We start from the raw sequence: 19416 nt of genomic DNA, 5'->3' as shown, positions 1-19416 counted from the left end.
AGGGAAGTTTTGGTGTAGTCTGTTCCTGCTAAGGAGAGAAATCCAAGTCTTACTCTGTTAGTATTCCTCCAATACATGTAAGATGGTAAAGACACAAAGCAAATGTTCCAGAAAAAAACTCAATGTCTCAGAATTCTGAAAATTATTGAAGAAACTTAAGAAAGTAATCTCAAGATACTGTATCAAGATAATGTATCTTTGTCAATCCCAATATATGAAGACCTGATAATAAAGAACCAACTAGTCATCTCTGCTTTGTAAACAAAGCTAGACACAAGTGCATTCACATATTTTTCAAAACTTTTATGTGATCATCATTAGACTAGTCAACATTTCAAGGAAGAAATTATTCAAATTAAATTATCAAATAAATGCTCACCACTGCCTTTTCTTACTACTGTATACTTAGTAAATGTTCTTCTTTCTCACTGATGTTAAGTATGAAAAGCTTGAAACAACTGCTTTTTTACAAAGATCCTGGCCAAACACAGTCATAAATGAGCAGTTATGCAAAACAAAATTTGTTGATGGAGAAATATCTTTTATTAGACCAGCTGATACGGCTGGAAAAAACAATCAAAAAATCCACCCTCAAACCAAAAAGTTAACCTTCCCACATGCCCAATTCCCTTGAAGAAAGGTAATTAGGAATAAAATGAAAACTTTTACTCAGGCTGCTCCGGACAATTAAGGTTTGAACCTGAAAAAGACCTTTGGCACTCTAAGCTTGTGCGTATCCCACACCCCAATTACACCAGTTGATACAAGCTGTCTCTACAATCACTTCGCAAACATCTTCAGATCAGCCTGGTTAAAACAGCACATGCCACGCTACCATTACCACACTAAATCATTACCTGCATCGAGGTATTTACTTAAAGATTCATCAAGAGGAGGTACTGGCAGTGATGGCAGAGAATCTTGGTACTGAAACGTCCGCTCCTCTGTGGATTCAAGCACTTGCTTTTCCATGATGCAGATCTGCGGCAAAACCAAACAGAATCAAAGTTCGATGACAAATCTCTCCCGCTCCGGCCTCCCGCCATTTAGACGATAAAAGACATATCAGGAAACACCCCTCGACAAAGCCTGGACTGAGGACTTCTTGTTGGCTTGCAGCCACGAGAGGCACACACATAACAGGGGGAAACGATGCCCAGGCGGCTATTGATGCTCAGCATGTCGCGATTAACCAGCTCGAGGACTGTCGCTTTCTTTCCCGAGGAGAACCCGCCCGAGACCGGAGGACAACTGGGGAAGGTGGAATCGCTCTCCCGGCCCGGCTGGCGGCCCCAGCTCGCCGCCCCCGCAGACCCTCCCCGAGGCCCCCGGCCGTGCCTCCCGACCCCGCGCTACCCGGGGCGGGCCGAGCAGGGCGGGGGGCTCGCGGCACCGCTGTGCCGCTTACAGCAAGCTCAGGGCCCGATCCCAGGAGCTGCCCCGGAGAGCCCCGGGCGGACGGGGCCGGGAGTAAGGAGAGATCCGAGCCGAGCCCACCCCTCTGCCCCGCGGCCGCACACCTCCGAGGAAAGAGGCCCGCTGAGGCCACCACTCACCCCGGCCTGGACGCGCCCGGCTCGCTGCCAGCCCGGCCCGCCCAGCCCAGCCCAGCTCGCCGCCCTCACCTCTGCCCCACTTCCCAGCGCGTCCGGAAGCCGCGCGGGGCGGGGCGGGCGCAGGGGTGGGAGCAGAGAGCGGCCCGACCGCCTCCTGCGCTCCGGGGGCCCTGGTGTGGGGTGTGAATAAAAGAACAATTTTAAGTTGGCAGGAGCTGTTGACTTCCTCGAAGGAAGGGAGGTCCTGCAGAGAGACCTTGACAAATCGGAGGGTTGGGCAGTCAGCAACCGTGTGAAGCTTAACATGGGCAAGTACCGGATTCTGCCCCTGGGATGAGGAAACCCTGGTTGTGAGTATAGACTGGGGAACGAGAGGCTGGAGACCTGGGGATCCTGGTCGATGGCAAGTTGAACGTGAGTCAGCAGTGCCCTGGCAGCCAGGAGGGTCAGCCGTGTCCTGAGGGCATCAGGTAAAGCATCGCCAGCCGGTCAAGGGAGGGGATTGTCCTGCTCTGCTCTGCACTGGTGCGGCCTCACCTTGAATACTGTGTGTGCAGTTTTGGGCACGACAACATAAGAAAGATATTAAGCTGTTAGAGAGCGTCCAAAGGAGGGCAATGAATATGGTGAAGGGCCTTGAGGGGAAGCTGTATGAGGAGCAGCTGAGGTCACTTGGTTTGTTCAGCCTGGAGAAGAGGAGACTGAGGGGAAACTCATTGCAGTTACAACTCCCTTGTGAGGGGAAGAGGAGGAGCAGGCACTGATCTCTTCTGTGTGGTGACCAGTGATAGGACCTGAGGGAATGACCTGAAGTTGTGTCAGGGGAGGTTTAGGTTGGATCTTAGAAAGAGGTTCTTCACCCAGAGAGTGGTTTGGCACTGGAACAGGTTCCCCAGGGAAGTGGTCACAGCACCAAGCCTGACAGAGTTCAAGAAGCACTTACACAATGCTCTCAGGCACATGGTATGATTCTTGGGATGGTCCTGTGTAGGGCCAAGAGCTGGACTTCAATGATCTTTGTGGATATTCTATGATTCGTGACATGTGGGGAAAGCACAGCTGGGGCTGTGCTGAGTGCATGGGCTCTTCCCAGCTGCTGTCCCTCATGGGCTCTGCTCTTAAGTCCAGTGGTCCTTAGCTGGACTAAGCCCAGCTGCAAGCTCTGGCTGGCCCTGGGGGGCTCCTTGCCCAGGGTAGGTGGCCCAACTGCTTTGTGGGTGGGCAGTAGCTCAGGAATCTGCAAGGGTGTTTCTGTGGAGCAGGTCTGGGCTAGACTGATGGGTTTCTGTGCCACCTTTTAAAATGGTGTGTGGGAGAGAGGCTTGTGGGGTGTGACTTGCAGATTCATGGGAGTAGGATTAAGCAGAAACCACCAGCAGTGAGAGTGGGTGGCATTTGGAGCAGTTGTCACATCATGGAGCAAATATTTCACCACATGGTGAAGCACCACTTATGCTGGGAAAGACATGTGAGGCCCACAAAGTTCTACTTCCCATGGTTAATGAGGTGTCTACTTTCAGAGATGCCTCCCAGGTCTTGGGCTCACTGAAGGGGTCTCTGACACTTGCATGTGTACATGGGTGGTTTGTGCTGAAAAGCTATGGCTCAGCCTAGATCCATAAATTAAATATTTTCTGTGACATAACCTGCCATGCTCAGAACAAAAGTCATCATTGTCACTCAGAGCTAATGTGCACAAGGCTTTGTTGCTTGACTTCTTTCCTCTTTCCATCTGCAGCAGTGGCACCTTCAGTTTGCTTCTCTGTTACTACATACCTTTGCTGCCAAAATGACTTCCCATTGCCTACTGTTGTGGCTTAACCCTAACCAGCAGCCAAGCACCACACAGCTGCTCATTCAATTTCCCACCAGTGGGATCAGGGAGAGAATCAGATGAGTAAAAGTTAAAAAATTTATGGGCTGAGATAAAGACAGTTTAATAAGGAAAGCAAAAGTCGCACACACAAGCAAAGCAAAACAAGGAATTAATTCACTGCTTCCCATGAGCAGGCAGGTGTTCAGCCATTCCCAGGAAAGCAGGGCTCTGTCACCCATAACATTTACTTGGGAAAACAAATGCCATCACTCAAAATGCCCCCCCCTTCCATTTTCTTCCCTCCCACTTTATGTACTGAGCATGATGTCATATGGTATGAAATATCCCTTTGATCAAGTGGCGTCACCTGTCCTGGCTGTGCCTCCCAACTTCCCATGCACTCTCAGCTTCCTTACCAGTGTGGCAGTACAAAAAAGCAGAAAAGGCCTTGGCTCTGTGGAATCCCTGCTTAGCAATAACAAAAGCATTTCTATATTATCAGCCCGGTGTTCAGCACAAATCCAAACCACAGCCCTATACTAGCCACTGTGAAGAAAATTAACTCTACCCCAGCCAAAACCAGCACACCTATCTCACTCTCCTTTTCTGGGCCACTTTGTTCTGTCATCTCTTGCCATGTGCAGTTATATGTAAAGGAGTTACTTTGTGGTTAATACACACAACAGATAGTCAAGATTAATGCCCTACTAAAGGAGTATTAGTATGTTAACCACCTATGGAGTCTTTGCTAGTCGGATGGAAAAGGGTAAGCTTTCACTGCTCCCTGTGGCACATGCTTGATCACGGAGTCATAGAATCATTAAAATTGGAAAAGACCTCCAAGATAATCAAGTCCAGCCTTTGACCGAATACCACCATGCCCACTAGACTGTTTCATAAAGTGCCACATCTGCTCATTTTTTGAAGACTTCCAGAGATGGTGACTCCACCACTTCCCTGGGAGCCTCTTCCAATGCTTAACCACCCTTTCAGTGAAGAAATTTTTCCTAATGTCCAACCTCAACTTCCCTTGTGCAACTTGAGGCAATGTCCTCTTGTCCTATTGCTTGTTACTTGGGAGAAGAGACTGACCCCCACCTTGCTACAACCTCCTTTCAGGTAGTTGTAGAAAGTGATAAGGTCCCTCCTGAGCCTTCTTTTTTCAAAGCTAAACAACCTCAGTACCATCAGACGCTCCTCATAGGACTTATGTTCCAGATCCTTCACCAGCTTCATTGCCTTTCTCTGGACTCACTCCAGCACCTCAATGTCTTTCCTCTAGTGAGGGGCCCAAAACTGAACCCAGTATTTGAGTTGTGGCCTCACAAGTACTGAGAACAGAGCTATGATCCCTTCCCTAGTCCTGCTGGCCACACTATGTCTGATACAAGCCAGGTTGCCATTGGCCCTTTTGGACACCTGGGCACACTGCTGGCTCGTATTCAGCTGGCTGTTGATGAGCAACCCCAGGTCCTTTTCCATCGAGCAGCTTTCCAGCCACTCTTCCCAAAGCCTGTAGTGGTGCATGGGGTTGTTGTGACCCAAGGGTGGGACTCAGCACTTTGCCGTATTGAACTTCACACCATTGGCCTCGACCCATTGATCCAGCCTGTCCAGATCCCACCCTCCAGCAGATTGACAGTCCCACTCAACTGTGAAATTACTGAGGGTGCATTCGATCCCCTCATCCAGATTGTCTTCCACCTAATTTTTTCCCTTGAGATGATAATCATCTTTCCACATTGATGTTCTTCCTCTTGAGCTTCTTGCCTGGCCCAATCTCAGCATCCTTTATCTCCAATTTTATCTCTCTTATATTTCATGGCTCGACTCTGTGGACTTCTTCATAGAGCTTTCTCTCAATTTAATGATTTCCTAAAAAATCTGAGCAAAGGTTATGCAATTGTGCCATAGCAGAACCAGGCTGACAGCAGAGACAGTAGGAAAGAAGGGGAGATTATATTGTCACACTCACTTTTGAAGCATCTACATAGTCTGTATGTTGGCATTTCAACATCCTGGAAGGTCCGGTTAGTAAAATGGGGAATGTGTGTTGTGTTTTATTTTAATCATTTATTTCAACAGTTTTGTATTATTGTGTGAGCATATCAGCTGCAAGTCTCCCACAAGTAAGTTTCTCTGTAATAATTTTCCACGTTTTTTTCAAGCTTAAATAAAGGATGAGTAGACAGCTTTCTGGAGGACAGAATTTCAGTTGGTAATGACTTTTTTTTTTTCCCCCAGCAGCAGCTTTTAGATGTTAGCAATGACATTCACCTATTTGGAATATAATCTGCTAAAAATGTAGCCATGAGTTATATGTTGCTGGGAAAAATATGACCAGTGGAGAAAAAAGTTGAGTATGCTCCTTACTTTTACTTTTTCCATTAATTTATATTGTCTAGATATAATGACGAAAGATTGCCTTTGTCTTTATTTTTCAAAAAGCAAAGACCAGTATTTTCTTGAACTCAGGTACTACTGAGATATGGTTTCCCACAGAATTTTTTCCTGTGGTTTATTAATTTTGCTGTCTGTTAAGTGGGAAATCACACCATTGCTTCTCACTGAGTAGAAAAATTTCTAGGGATATAAGTACATAATCCTTAAAAACCTGTAATAAATATTATGATGTATGTAACAGATGTGTTTTCTCTCTAACTGGACACTTCTTTTCATGAACCTGTAATTTTCCAGAAAGCCTAAGTATATACCCCGAAAATACATATTTTTTAACTTTTTTAAATGATTGTGTGAGTAATGAATGTAACGGAACATGTATGATATAGTAATGTGCAAGGTACTGATAAAGCTGCAGAAATAAAACATTTCCAGTGGTTAAAAAAAATTTCAACAGAAATTCACAATGTTTAGGACACTGAGATATACTGGTATCCCTCAGCTGCACAAACTGCATTCCTCTTGTGAAGATAAAATCGGTAGAGAATTACATTGCCTAACTGTCCTACAGTCTGCCAGCTCTGTTATTGCAGGATTGCAGATACCAAGTTGTCGATGCCCTGACTTGTTAAGGCTTCTCAGATGCCTGCCTAGCTGTAGGCAATCCAGTGGCTTTGACAGCAGACTCTGTACTTACCAGTGAAGTGGATCATTTGACTCTCAGCTCACTATTCCACTTCTGCAGTTATTGGTGGGAGGTGAACAAATACCTTAAATCTAAATTCTGTAAGTAGACTTGGTTCTACTTGCCATCTGGGGATATGATTGCTTTTTGCTTGGCTTCCAGAGTCTGCAGACAATGTATGCCTGAATGGGATGGGTCTAGGATGTAGGATTTACAAGTGCCTAGATACTGAGAAGCTTCTCTGGTCTGGACTGCCCCACTGGCAAATACCACACTGTTGCCATTCACAAAGACTCATTCTACAGATTTCTAGACTGTATGCTATACAATATATTTTCCTTAGGAAAATATCAAAACATCCCTGTGCTGCAAGCACTTAGTGTTTCTTTACCTTTGGCTTTATGTTCCCTGCAGGATGGGGCTATTGGTCCATTTGTCTTAGCATCTGGTCAGTGCAAAAGTAGTTTTGTTGTCGCTTGTGTTTTCAATTTTACTTCTCAATTAGTACTTGTCCACCTACTATAAAGTGATGCCATGGCAATGAATAAAGCTAATGTAAAAGCTCATCATGCCCTGAAAGCCCATGTCTCCAAAGCATGTTTGAAAAATAATCAGAAATTTCTTTGGTATGCCACATCTGTGTCCATGTTTAATTCTGCTGTATTAGAAGGATGTTGAGATACTGAAGTAAGTGCGGCAGGGTTCCCTGCAATTGTGACTGGGGTGGGTGGTGCACAAGGAGAGTCTGAGATAAAGGGTTTTGTCTTAAGAGGGGAGTGCTAAATGAGGATGTCTTCACCTACCTAATGAAACGGTATGCAGAGGATGGACAGAGCCAGACTCTTCTTGGATGTACTCAGCAAAAAGACAAATGACTTGCAGATACAAGTCACAACAAGGAATTAGAAAGAAAAATATCCTCACTATGAGTGTGATTGAACAGTGGAACATAGTTACCTAGGGAGCTTATGGAGTCTCCATCCTTGGAGATACTCAACACCTAACGAGACGGGACTTGGACTATATGATCTTTAGAGGTCCCTTTCAACCTAAATTACTCTGTGATTTAACTGGTAGTTCTTAATCTTTTATACAGCTCTTTATAGAACTAGAATTTTATTTTCATTATATTTTAAATGTAAAGAGAATAAAAACCAGGAAATACTTTCTTAAAATACAGGTTGGCAATTTTTTTTCTCACACTGAACCATTTCTTTGCCAATAGTTCTAGAAAGAAACATTCTTTTTGACTGTGAACACTCTAAAGCAAATTTGTCAGCCATTAATTCATCAGATCACACATCTAACTTAAAATTTATAGTTAATAAAATAAAAGCTTGTTTATGCAGAAGAATTCTTATGTATCCTGTCCTCACTGTAATAGGGTCGGAGGTAGATCTTAGGTGTAAGGCCAATAGGTGGAAGTAGAGGAAAATATAAAGACAATTTAGAAATAATCCTTTTTTTTTAAACTGTTACCTTGTAAAAAATGAGAGAAATAAAAATAGACATTTTCCTAACCAGATATGTTATTTCAAATAAATCCAGATTCAGCTGAATGTACTCCAAAGAAGATTCATCATGGCTAGGCTTCACGAATGAAGATTTGGGAAGGACTCTATCCACACTTGCTACAAGCGCGCTGGTGGCTAAAAAGGCCAATACGAGATAGACAAGTCCAGTTGCAAAAGGAAAGCAACAGCAGAAAGACTCCTTAGGTGGTATCGACAGGACACGGTTCTTTCTGCATTGTCTTTTCTCCTCGAGAGTGATCCTGAGTGCGTTCTCAAAAGCATCAGCAGCGTTATAGATGGTGTGTCTCCAGACCTCCCGATTGGAGGCCAGAGTAGACCAGTTATGTTGATCAATATGGCCAAGGCTGAGATGTTGTTTCAGGGAGTCCTTGTATCTCCTCTTCGGGGCTCCTCTCATGCGGCAGCCGGTGGCAAGTTCACCATAGAGCATGATCTTAGGGAGGCGGTGGTCCTTCATCCTGGAGACATGTCCTGCCCAACACAACTGTGTTCTCAGCAACATGGCCTCAATACTTGTAGCTACTGCTTGTTCTAGAACAGACATATTAATCTGACCAGTGCATGTTTAGGATTGTATGGAGGCAGCATTGATGGAAGCATTCTAAGAGTCACAGGTAGTGGCGGTAGATGACCCATGATTCAGACCATATAAAAGAGTAGACAGCACTATGGCTCTGTAAACACTGATCTTTGTACTCTTCTTCAGTTGTTTATTCCGCCAAACTCTTATGGAGTTTTCCAAAAGCTCTATATGCCTTTGCTAACCTGTTGTCTATCTCTCCGTCAATCTTACCATCCTAGGTAATTAAATTGCTGGACCGATTTGAGCTCTGATTGGCCAATGGTGATATGGGGATGATGGAAGACGTCCCGAGGTGCAGGTTGATAGAAAATTGACTTCCAGCCCAAAAAGCTCAGCAGTGTCTGCAAAGCAGGATGTTAAACGCTGCAGAGCTGCTTCTGTGTGGGCGATGAGGGCAGCATCATCAGTGTAAAGCAGCTCCTGGACAAGATGATTTAAGGTCTTAGTGTGGGCCTTCAGTTGCCTTAGGTTGAAAAGGCTTCCATCAGTACGGTATCGAATGTAGATACCGTCCTGATCATTGAGGTCTGCCATGGCCCTTTGGAGCATCATGCTGAAAAGATTGTGAATAGAGTTGGTGCGAGAACGCAGCCTTGTTTCTCACCACTGGTTATTACAAAGGGCTCAGAAAGTGCATTGCCATATCTGACCTGGCTGCGCTGATCCTCATGAAGTGAGATGATAATTTTAAGGAACTTGGGGGGACATCCTAAATGTTCCAAAATCTGCCATAGACCTTTTCTGTTCACAGTATCGAAAGCCTTGGTGAGGTCAACAAAGGTTACGTAGAGACCTTTGTTCTGTTCCCTACACTTCTCTTGCAGGTGTCTGAGGACAAATACCATGTCTGTGGTACTGCTGTTGGTTCTGAAACCACAATGGCTTTCAGGTAGAATTCCTTCTGCTATAGCGGGTATTAGTCTGTTCAAAAGTATTCTTGCCAGGATTTTACCAGCAATGGAGAGCAGAGTAATACCTCTGTAATTCGAACAGTCTGATTTATCTCCTTTCTTCTTATACAAGGTGATGATGATTGCATCACGAAGGTCTGATGGTAGTTCACCTAGTTCCCAAGAAGATTATTTATTCATGTAGTAATTCTTTCTTCTGTACAGCCTTTTTTTTTTTCCTGAATGAAGATTAGATCCGATGAATGTATCTTTAAGCCAGTAAGACAGGTTCTTTGTTTCAGGAGGAGTTGTAAAATAATTCTTAAGGGCAAATTACTCCATTAGGTTGGCACAGTAGTGTCTTTTACATCCAAACCTTGGGGCTGTATATGTAATATCAGCATGCACCTGTCCATCTGGATTAAGCGGGTCAAAGCTTGCAAAAAGGTCTTAAAAGGCTCCTTTCCTTTTTAGTAGGAAGATGGTGAGACTCTATAGGGTCAGCTGACTGATGTTGGTGAAAACCAAACTACAGGATAAGTATTAGTTTTCAGCTTGATAAACAATGTGCTCTTACTACAGAGATATGTAGTTGCTAGTGCTAATAAAAACATGGGGGTAAGAATGCTATGCTCTGAGAAGCTGGGAAGGGAGAGATTATTTCCTTCATTATCAGCAAGATTAGACAAAGCTGATAACAAATCTGCATCTAAATTACGTTTTTGTCTAAGTTACGTTCTTTCTGAACTGCAGAATTTCTCCGCACCCCATACTTGCCTTCCCCACAACAGCTTTCTTTGCAGCAAAGGCCATAATCGATTTGGAATATGGTTTTACTCCTGTTGTCATCAAATACTCCTGTAGGTCATGCTATGACTAAGAAATCTGGCCCCGTTACTGATTTTTGACAGGATTCTTTTATTTGTTTCCATTCCTTATTAGCATATTTCTGCTTGTGTGAGATAAAAAAAACACTTGGAATGGTTTTCCTGGAGTCCTTGCTGCTGAATTTCCTCTTCTGTGGGGAGCCAATAGGTGTGGACACAGGAATTGAGTTCCAGCTGATGGGGCAATATCACCCATAGGATGCTGGATAGCCAGTAATGAATGCAGAACTTTCAGATTGAAAGCGATAGAGTTAGTTGTGAGAAGGCATGAGGATTGCACTATCATCTCACAAAAATATTTGTGTTTAAAAGAGTGGGCGTGGCCCTGTAAAGCCTTGCAGCTACTGCTTGTCAGTGGGTAATCAACTTGAAATGGCCAAGTCCACTGAATACTTTCTGTACCACTGCATTATGAGGCTAAACCTTGATATCTATAAACCTCATGCCTATTTTAGTCATGTCCTTATTTCTTGTAGAGTGGAAGTGGAGTGTGCATGTTATCATCCCACTGCAAGATCTGGATTGCTGTGGTAAAAGTGTAGTGCCAGCGTTCTCTGTGCTACATGTACCTTCTATGCACAGGATATGAAAGGAGCAGATTCCTGTTATCTGTGGCCTTTATACCTTTCTATCTAAGCAGGTTCTCTCTGTACCCTACTAGGTTTCCTAATGTTTGCGTATTTTATTCTTGTAAGTCCGATACTACCTCACTTATCATTACATTACTTTTAGGAAAGCAAAACTCTCTCTTTTGTAACCTGCTATGTCCTTTCACTTTCCCTCCCGCTCTTTTGACTGGTCACCCACCATTTGCAGTCCAGGAGCCAAGAGCAGCACTGGTGGGAGATGGAGGGATTTCCTGCTGAAGCTGCTGTTTCTCCAGAGTAGCAGTTCTGCAAGTTCTCCAGATTCTTGTCAGTTTGGCATCAAGAGTTGCTGACAGGGACAACATCTGCACCTGTGAAGGAAAGGAAAACAAGCCTTGTCTGGTTTAGAGCATGCGAAGATACAATGCACTGTTCAGTTGCTTATGGTCATCCTCCCCCTTTTTTCCAGGACATACTTTTGTGCATGGTGGTGGAAGTAAATGGGATAAACCCATTTTTTGCCCTAATTTATGTGGCAGATAGAGTGGGTCAAACTCTGAATGACACACACGTTCTCATCAAATTAGCACTGCTATTCACTTTCAGTGGCTAACTGAATGTTGACAGCTTATGTGACTCTGTTTTACAGACAGACAGAGAGAGAAGGAGGCAGTGTTTGTACAACTGACCATGTCACATGCTCTTGTTCTAGGTACTGAAATTTGCATCCCTGCCTTGAGTGTTTTAGGTGTCTTTTCTGATTGAAAGAATCTCTGTAGAGTGAGCTTTGTCCTAAAGCTGTAAATGAGTCTCCAAAATTAGAGACTAAAATTTGGGTTCTAAGCTGTGTGATGTATCTGAGCCAATAGTATATGGAGTTTTTTGTTTTTTATCATTTTATATGCCTGACCCTGTTCCTACGGGAAGTTGTGATTGACCAGCAGTTTGCATTGCTAACACTGTCGCACTCTACATTAATTGTGACTTCTGCAGAGTGCCTAGACAGGGAGCATCTGAGCCCCCTTAGGTTGAAGTTTAAAGACTGCAATGTGGGCTGAGCAACTAAGAGTATGAGAGAGTCTGTTTCCTGCCCAAATTTATTTGAAGGTTCATTGTTTGCATTTTGATTCTTATAAAATCTGACTTTTTGAACTCAGACACTATTCCCCTGGTTATAGAGTTTGCTGCAAGGAGAAAGACTAGGCAGTTCTCCTCTAGGAAACTGGGATCCTGCCATGGTGCATTTCTGTGTCTGCAACTGACCACATGGCAGAAACAGGGGCAAATTGGTCTTGGTAGAGTTTTGTTCTTTCTAAGAAGCAATTTTTTTGGTTGTACCATTGAAGCAGTTGTCAGTTACTATGATGCACATAGTAGGTCAGCACATGTTTCTCTTCTACTGAGACAGCAGCAGAGATTTCCACTCTGTTTTCTGTTATTTCCTATGGCCAGGCCTGTATATAAACTGACTATTTTTATGTAACTTTCACACTTTATTTCTCTTTGGAAGACTGAAAGTCAGATTTTCTACTGTATTCTAGTCCCTCCAGGCTTCCTGTTTTCTCTGACTACCTTTGAATTTTATTTTCTTTCTTGGTCAGCAGACCTTAGCAGACTGACCTCAGTGCATGTTCTGTGTATTGCATACAATAATACAAAGGCCTCTGTATTTGTTAAATTAAATGAGTTCTCTATTAGCAAGACTATTTTGCAGCATTGCAACTAGCTGGCTTTCTTCACACACATACAGACTCAGTCCTGCATTAAACTAATAGGTGCATGGCGCTGGAAGTATTCACCAAGCCATGACATATACATGTTCTAGAACCACTGTATAACCTGAATGTCCACCTTAAAGCAGGCAGCTTTTCTGGAGCTGTTCCAGAGTCTGATGGGTACAATGGTTAAAAATTTTATTTCTAGCCATGGCTAGAACATGAACAATAACCATTTTTTGGAATGTCCTCGCTTCCCTCAGCCTCATCTTCCAGTGTATTTGTAAAAGGTAATGTATTCTCTTTCATAAGTTCTCTTTTCTAGCCACACCTTGCATCAGATCTGGTTTGAACTCACCTTTCTTGAAGAAACTTAACAACACTATAGGCAGAATTCCAAGTGAGATCTCTTCAATACTCTAGTGTCACTCATGTTTCCAAATATCTCCAGGAGATCCTATTAATGCATCTCTAAATTGAGTCTTCTCTTCTGCAAAATCCACTGTTCCCTCCATATTTCATCTGCATGGCTTCTATTGCTTGTGTATAATCCTCTGAGGTCATACTGAAGAGTAATAAGTTGGGATTCATTTGACTGTCTCCGTCTCAAGACTTTCATAGAGATGACGGTTACTCCTGCTTTCCTTTGGATGGCATGAGATCTGCTTAATTTCATGTCTCTTCATATAAGCAGCTAATGGTAATTTTTAAGAGAAAGATCTAAGTGCATCCTTTTATCCTTTGAAGTTGATTGACTAGAAAATGAAGTATAGTTGCAGTAAAGGTGCTAAAGCTGTGCAGATTTGTTAAAATAATAATAAATAATGAAAGACAATAAATAATCACTGAGGAGAAAACAAATTACATTTCTCACAGTACATATAATCCAATGTGTTTCACAACTGTCAGTAATAGATGTCAACTTTTATTAAGCAACATACACAACATGGTTCTTTAAATCCTAGGTGTGCAACTGAGAAACACATGCTTCTTTGTTATGTGCTCAAAATGAGTCTCATTAAATCACTATTGGTGAATTGCAACTCCCCAAGCAATGTTTCTGTTCTTAAACAAAAATTACCTTGGTGAGTTTTCGGCATTAATACCTACTGGATAAAAATCTACTCTTGCACTTTTCTTTATGATTTCTGAAAGAGTTATACTTTTCTGACTTACTATTACATCCATTTGTATTTCTATTGTAGTCCAAAAGAGACTGAAAATTGCCATAAAACAACAGCTAAGAAAGCTTTAAATGAGGAACTTCTGAGGAGCATTCAAGAGTCTGAGAGGGAGATTAATCAGTGGAGCCATAGTCTGCCATCTGTGACACATGGAAGCCAAGTTGGCATGGCCACTACGGAGGTAGGTTCTGGATCTGCTTTGTACCAGAAGGAAGGAGGGCTGGAACAATGTTACAGGACAGAGTGGTAAAAGAAACCCCTCCTTACCCTTCAAGTTGCCCTCTAAGATACCCTGACAGAACAGGTACAAGGCCCTTGTACAAAGTCTTGCCAAGGTCAGAGAGATCAACCTCTTGCAACAAAACTTGCATTAAGACGTGCGTCAGGAAGAAACAATGGTGAGTTATGGGCACTGGTGACTCCCTCTGTATGGAATGGAAGCACTCATTTGCAGACCAGACCCTCTTTTCAGAGAAGTTTGCTGCTTCCCTGGGACCCAAATTGGGGATGTCACCACAAAACTGAACAGCCTAATACAACCTTCATACTATTATTTATTCCTGCTCTTTCACATGCATACAAATGGTGTCACGATAAAAAGAGCCCTGGAAAGAATGCTAAAAAATTCCAGAGCACAGGTAATGTTTTCCTCAGTCCTCCCAGTAATGGAAGGAGACTTTGGAAGAAACAGGTGAGCCCAGAATATCAATACCTGACTCCAGGACTACGGCCTTCACCATAACTTTGGGTTTTAAACCAGGGAAGAACATTCAAGAGGCAAGGTATGCTGGGGCCTGGTGGGATCCACCTGTCCTGATGGGGAGATGTGTCTTTGGGCATAAGCTGGGGGGATGGATCAAGAGAGCTTTAAAGTAGAATTGATGGGGGGAAGGAAATAACAACGGGATTACAGCAGGGAAGGTGAAGGTTGGCATGGCATCATCTGAGGATGGTAATGCTAGTGGAAACAGTCAATGGGAATACCCTGGAAATCTTGTTTTTAGGGCTTAGGAGCCCACAAGTAATGGTCAGTCTTTAAGAACCACATTTTGGAAACACAGGAAAAAGAAAAAGAAAAAAGGAAAAAGAAATTGTGTGATCCTGGAAGTGGGGTCAGGCTTTGCAGGAGCAGTATAGGACTGTGATCTGTGTAAGCAGGGAGAAGACACAAAAGGCCAAAGCTCACTTAGAGTTGAAAATGGCCAGTTCAGATAACCAGAAAAGCTTTTTCAAGTACATTGATTACAAGAGGAGGTCTAAAGAAAACGTTGGACCAATGCTTGTTGAAGATTGTCATCTGATTAACAGGGATGAAGAAAAAGCAGAGGCATTCAATGCCTTTTTTCCTTGGTATTTAAGAATACTGATAGACCTTGGGCTGCCTGAGTTAGAGGAGCATGAGTTCCGTGAGTGTGGAATCAGTGACTTTCCATTTGTGGACACTGAAATTGTAGGGGACCAGATGTATCAGCTTACTAACCATGGCCTTCTAACCATGAATTCCATAGAGTCTGAAAAGATTCATCCTGGAGTACTGAAGGAGCTAATGGATGTTATAGCAAGACCCCTCTTGGTCTGCCAAAAGTCTTGAGAGTCTGGAGAGTTTGACTGGAACCCAGCTGATGTTATTTCCATAAAAAGGACTTTGGGCTTGTCTGCTTTGGAGAAAAGGAGGCTAAGAGGCCTCATTGCTTTCTACAGCTTCCTGAGGAGGGGAAGTAGAGAGGGAGGTGCTGAGCTCTGGTCTCTGGTATCCAGTGACAGGACGTTTGGGAATGGTTCAAAGCTGTGCCAGGGGAGGTTTAGATTGTACAGGCTTCCTAGAAGGATGGTTGATGCCCCCAGACTGTCAGTGTTTAACAGGGTTTGGGACAATCCCTAATAACGTGCTTTAACTTGGTCAGCCCTGAATTGGTCAGGCAGTTGGATGAGGTGACCATTTTAAGTCCCTTCCAACTGAAACAGTCTAGTCTACTCTACTCTGTATACTAGTGCTGATTTGACAGATCAGTTCTGTGAAGCCCTTTTTTACCTTCAGCCTTGGAAAGGCCAAGCATAATTTTGGATAAAAGTGGCATCTCCTGGAACTACTTAATTTGTAAAAATTTTCATTTTTTATATGAAACCCAATAAATTTTCTAGTCCTTTGACACAAAGAATTAGAAGGCAAACAAAACCAAGTAACACATACAATTCTTAATTTCATTATTTTTAAGGAAATAGCCTGCTATTTGATTAATGCTATACTTTCAAAATCTTATTCTTAACCTTTTTTTATTTTCAGCCTTAGTTAGGAAATAATTGTTTCCAGTAGTATTTTATTACTTTTAGGAATATTATTAGTGAACCTGATGTTTATAACAGCTGGCTTTTGTAACATTAACATCGGGTGTCAGATTATTTTGTTGGCACAATTTGAGGTAGGAGTAAATAAAGCGTATTATGTGCTTTATTACAAATTGTAACTTATAATCAAATACCTCTGCTACTAGATATATCATATGGAGAAGCAGTATTGAGCACAGCAGCACAGGTCAGGACTAGCCAATATAAGATGCTTTAAATCGTGCACCTTCAAAGCATAAGTGTCCCTCATTGTACTCCATAGCTCAGTTGGTTAGAGCACGGTGCTAATAACACCAAGGTTGTGGGTTTGATCCCCATATGGGCCATTCACTTAAAGAGTTGGACTTGATCCATGTGGGTCCCTTGCAACGCAGAATAGACTATAAAACCTGTGAGTTACAACGTAAAAGTACTGTGAGTTTGTACTTTTGCCTTTTAGAAGTGGCAGCTGCAGAGCATGGGACCAGACCTCACTGCAGAGCCTGCAGCCACAAGGGTTGATTTAAGGTTCTCCAGGAAAGCAGAAATCAGAAATAAGTAGAAGACTGCAGCCCTTGTTTGGGAAAGGAGCAGTGCTTAATGACTGGCTGGTCAAAAGGTAGGCTTTTCTCTTAACACCGTAGATTTTTCAGTTTCCTAGATATGATGAAGAGAAATGTATAAGAATTAAGAATAGTGTGAAAACCACAAAGCAGTCCAGCCTACATGTCCAAGTTAAGCATCAGAACCCATTTTGGCACTCAGGTTCCTTAGTTTTTATCACTGTTTGTGAATATTTTTATTTTATTATTATTGTCACTGATACTCTTGGTAGAGTAACATTAAAAAGAAAAAGGTGGGGAGGAAACCAATCTTCTTAGTATTACAAATGCAGTTACAAAATACACTGATGTTTTTAGGTTACTGATAGCATCTGGTCACCAGGAGCATAACGTGGTAGCTCACATGAAATCAGGATACGTAACCACAGTGTGTAGTTCATGAAATGCTATGTCTTTCAGCTTGCAGAAATTGCAACTGGCCTAATAACCAAATGCAATGTTTTAATCAAATCAGGTGATGGTCTCCTACATGAGCATTTTCAGAACTGTATAAAACTCTGCAGCCGAGGTGTGAGTGCTGTACTTCTGGATACAGTTCTTAAAAAAGGCAGGCTTTTCTGTCAGCGAGGTTGTGGGCCTCCATGTATTGAAAGTGCTACAACTTCTGTCATGGGCATGCCAACCTGTGTGTTTTAAATCACTGGGATTAATGAGGTGTGCCTTCCTTATTTTTCTGCCAAATTCCATGCGTCACATCTAACACATGATGTTTCTATCTGCCTTCGGGCATGCTGTGTGCCTCGGTCCTGCCCTTTTTTGGGTGCAAGCTCCTCCCCTGGAGTCTAGAAAAGACTTAAAAGCAGATGGTTGTGCAGCTTCTTGCTGCACGGCAGAGAAGGGGATCCACCCTCGGGCTGTCATTTCCTGGCACTGGTGGTCTTCCCAACTGTTCAGGTATTTGTATCTAAAATAAGCTGGATGGTGATGGGGTAAATCTGTATGAGTATAAAGTGGGAAAGTTTCTCAGTGACTGGGGATGTATCTTTTAATAATCTAAGGACTTTGACTAACTGTGCTTCTTTATCATGCTTGACATTTTTATATTGCCTTTGGAATAGGTTGAGAAGAGATTCTTCTTTTGCTATTTGACTGTCAAGTTAAAACAATGGCTTCAGAAATGTTTGAGGTTTTGTGCCTTTTTGTGGAAGAAGTGACTGTGTAAATGGAACTAATGGTACTGAAGCTCAATGAATCCTTCAGAGGAATTATGTCTTCTGCAGCACTGGTTCCACTATCCTTCAGCTACTTTTAAGGTCACATTGTCTGTCCCGTGATTTTTGATACACTTTTTTTTCTTTTGCTTGCTCCTCTTATTGTTTCTTTGAAGTGATTCTTAACAAATGTTGACAAACTTTTCAGTTTAAACACGTGGAAATCAAGCAACTGCCACAGCAACATTTGCATCAGTTTTCTTCTGCCTTGCTTATGTTATGTAGTTTTAAGGTCTGAATTGCTGTTTATTCTGATCTGGTTGCATTTCTGAAACTTTCTGTAGAGAGAAAAAAGACCGTGTAGGCACATGTGTATTTTATGGTGAATCAGCCTTTGCACATACTAAGCTGCCTTCAAGGCAAGAGATAACACCCTTAATGATTTGCAGCATTTCAGAAATGGAATTTTGCTACTTGTTATCCCCTAATTACTGTTTTTTTCAATCTTTTTAACAAGAACATGGGAGTTTATCCTAATGGTTGCATTTTATAGAAATTATTTATCACTATATTTCTAATGAATTTATCTCCACGAGGTATTTCTGTCGCACATGCTGTTCCCAGGTTCTTTCAACAGAACATGAAAATTGGGAAAGAAGTATAGAAATGGTTGAGAATTGCTTTTTTCTTCAGACAGTAAAGACAGTATCTGATGTTAGAGACAATGAACTTGGCATCTTCAATGCTATTCTTCCTTCTCGGGAAGAAGGAAGGAGTACTTATAAATCTTGCTTCACCTTTTACTTTTATGAGTCACTAAATGAAAATACTAAAGCTGCTGTGATAAAGCTGAATGTGGCTCTGGTCACTCCACCATCTTAAAAGAAAATAACAAAACTAGTAGTCCAGAGATGGGCAGTCATGATGGTCATTAGTGCCATATGAGGAATACCTAAGCAAGCCAGGTCTTTTCATTCAGGAAGAAGAGCTGAGGGAGGGCAGAGATGGTATGACAGAAAACCTTAAAACTGCTCAGTGGCAAACCCTGAGGGATGCACTGTTCACTCTCTTTACTATTCTACCCTGTGTCCATCAAATGAATTTGTAGAAGTCAGATTAAAAACAAAAAAGGACATCAATCTTTATGCATCAGATAGTAGAGTTGTGCAACTCATTGCAAGAGGATGTTGTAGATGCCACCTGTTCACAGGAATTTAAGGGGAAACTGGAAAAATACATGAAAGAGTATTTATAGAATCATAGAATCAATCGGGTTGGAAAAGACCTCTGAGATCATCAAGTCCAACCCTTGATCCAACACCAGAACACAGGAAACATTCATAGATGTTTCCTGTATATAAAGAAACTACATCCTGCTGTTCCCTAGACATCTATTTTACCACTGTGGTAGAGAGAATATTGAACTAGGTGGTCCTTATATTTTATAGGTCTTTATATAGACCTTATATTTTTGTGTAT

At 42.5% G+C, this 19416-nt stretch overlaps 2 protein-coding genes across 12 annotated transcripts in view; one reads left to right on the top strand and one right to left on the bottom strand.

Annotated features, from left to right (window-relative positions):
- CROT (carnitine O-octanoyltransferase) overlaps nt 1-19233 on the bottom strand; it is a 38689-nt gene extending 19456 nt beyond the window's left edge. For 2 of the 7 annotated variants that reach the window (XM_039388512.1, XM_039388513.1), the window contains exons 1-2: nt 1557-2024; nt 858-981 (exon numbers count right to left, since the gene is read on the bottom strand). In XM_039388512.1, the coding sequence (XP_039244446.1) occupies nt 858-981; nt 1557-1862 (430 nt within the window). In that variant the 5' untranslated portion in view covers nt 1863-2024. Of the gene's footprint in view, nt 1-857; nt 982-1356; nt 1367-1556; nt 2026-5025; nt 8101-11159 lie in introns of those variants that run through there. The other 5 variants (XR_005566193.1, XM_027720594.2, XM_039388510.1 and 2 more) reach the window with 5 other exon arrangements.
- Nucleotides 1631-19416, top strand: part of OLAH (oleoyl-ACP hydrolase) — a 23640-nt gene continuing 5854 nt past the window's right edge. The window contains exons 1-5 of one of the 5 annotated variants that reach the window (XM_039388517.1): nt 1631-2026; nt 5620-5727; nt 13860-14019; nt 16624-16782; nt 17845-18039. In XM_039388517.1, coding sequence (XP_039244451.1) covers nt 17974-18039 — 66 coding nt within the window. In that variant the 5' untranslated portion in view covers nt 1631-2026; nt 5620-5727; nt 13860-14019; nt 16624-16782; nt 17845-17973. Of the gene's footprint in view, nt 2027-4816; nt 5728-13859; nt 14020-16623; nt 16783-17550; nt 17681-17844; nt 18040-19416 lie in introns of those variants that run through there. The other 4 variants (XM_039388519.1, XM_039388518.1, XM_039388520.1 and 1 more) reach the window with 4 other exon arrangements.

The sequence above is a fragment of the Pipra filicauda genome, unplaced genomic scaffold (assembly GCF_003945595.2).
Source record: "Pipra filicauda isolate LSUMZ 115617 unplaced genomic scaffold, ASM394559v2 scaffold65_size3143899_pilon, whole genome shotgun sequence".
In the NCBI taxonomy this organism is placed as follows: Eukaryota; Metazoa; Chordata; class Aves; order Passeriformes; family Pipridae; genus Pipra; species Pipra filicauda.
Note: the sequence above shows the minus strand (reverse complement) of the source record. Positions and strands in the feature narration are given on the sequence as shown.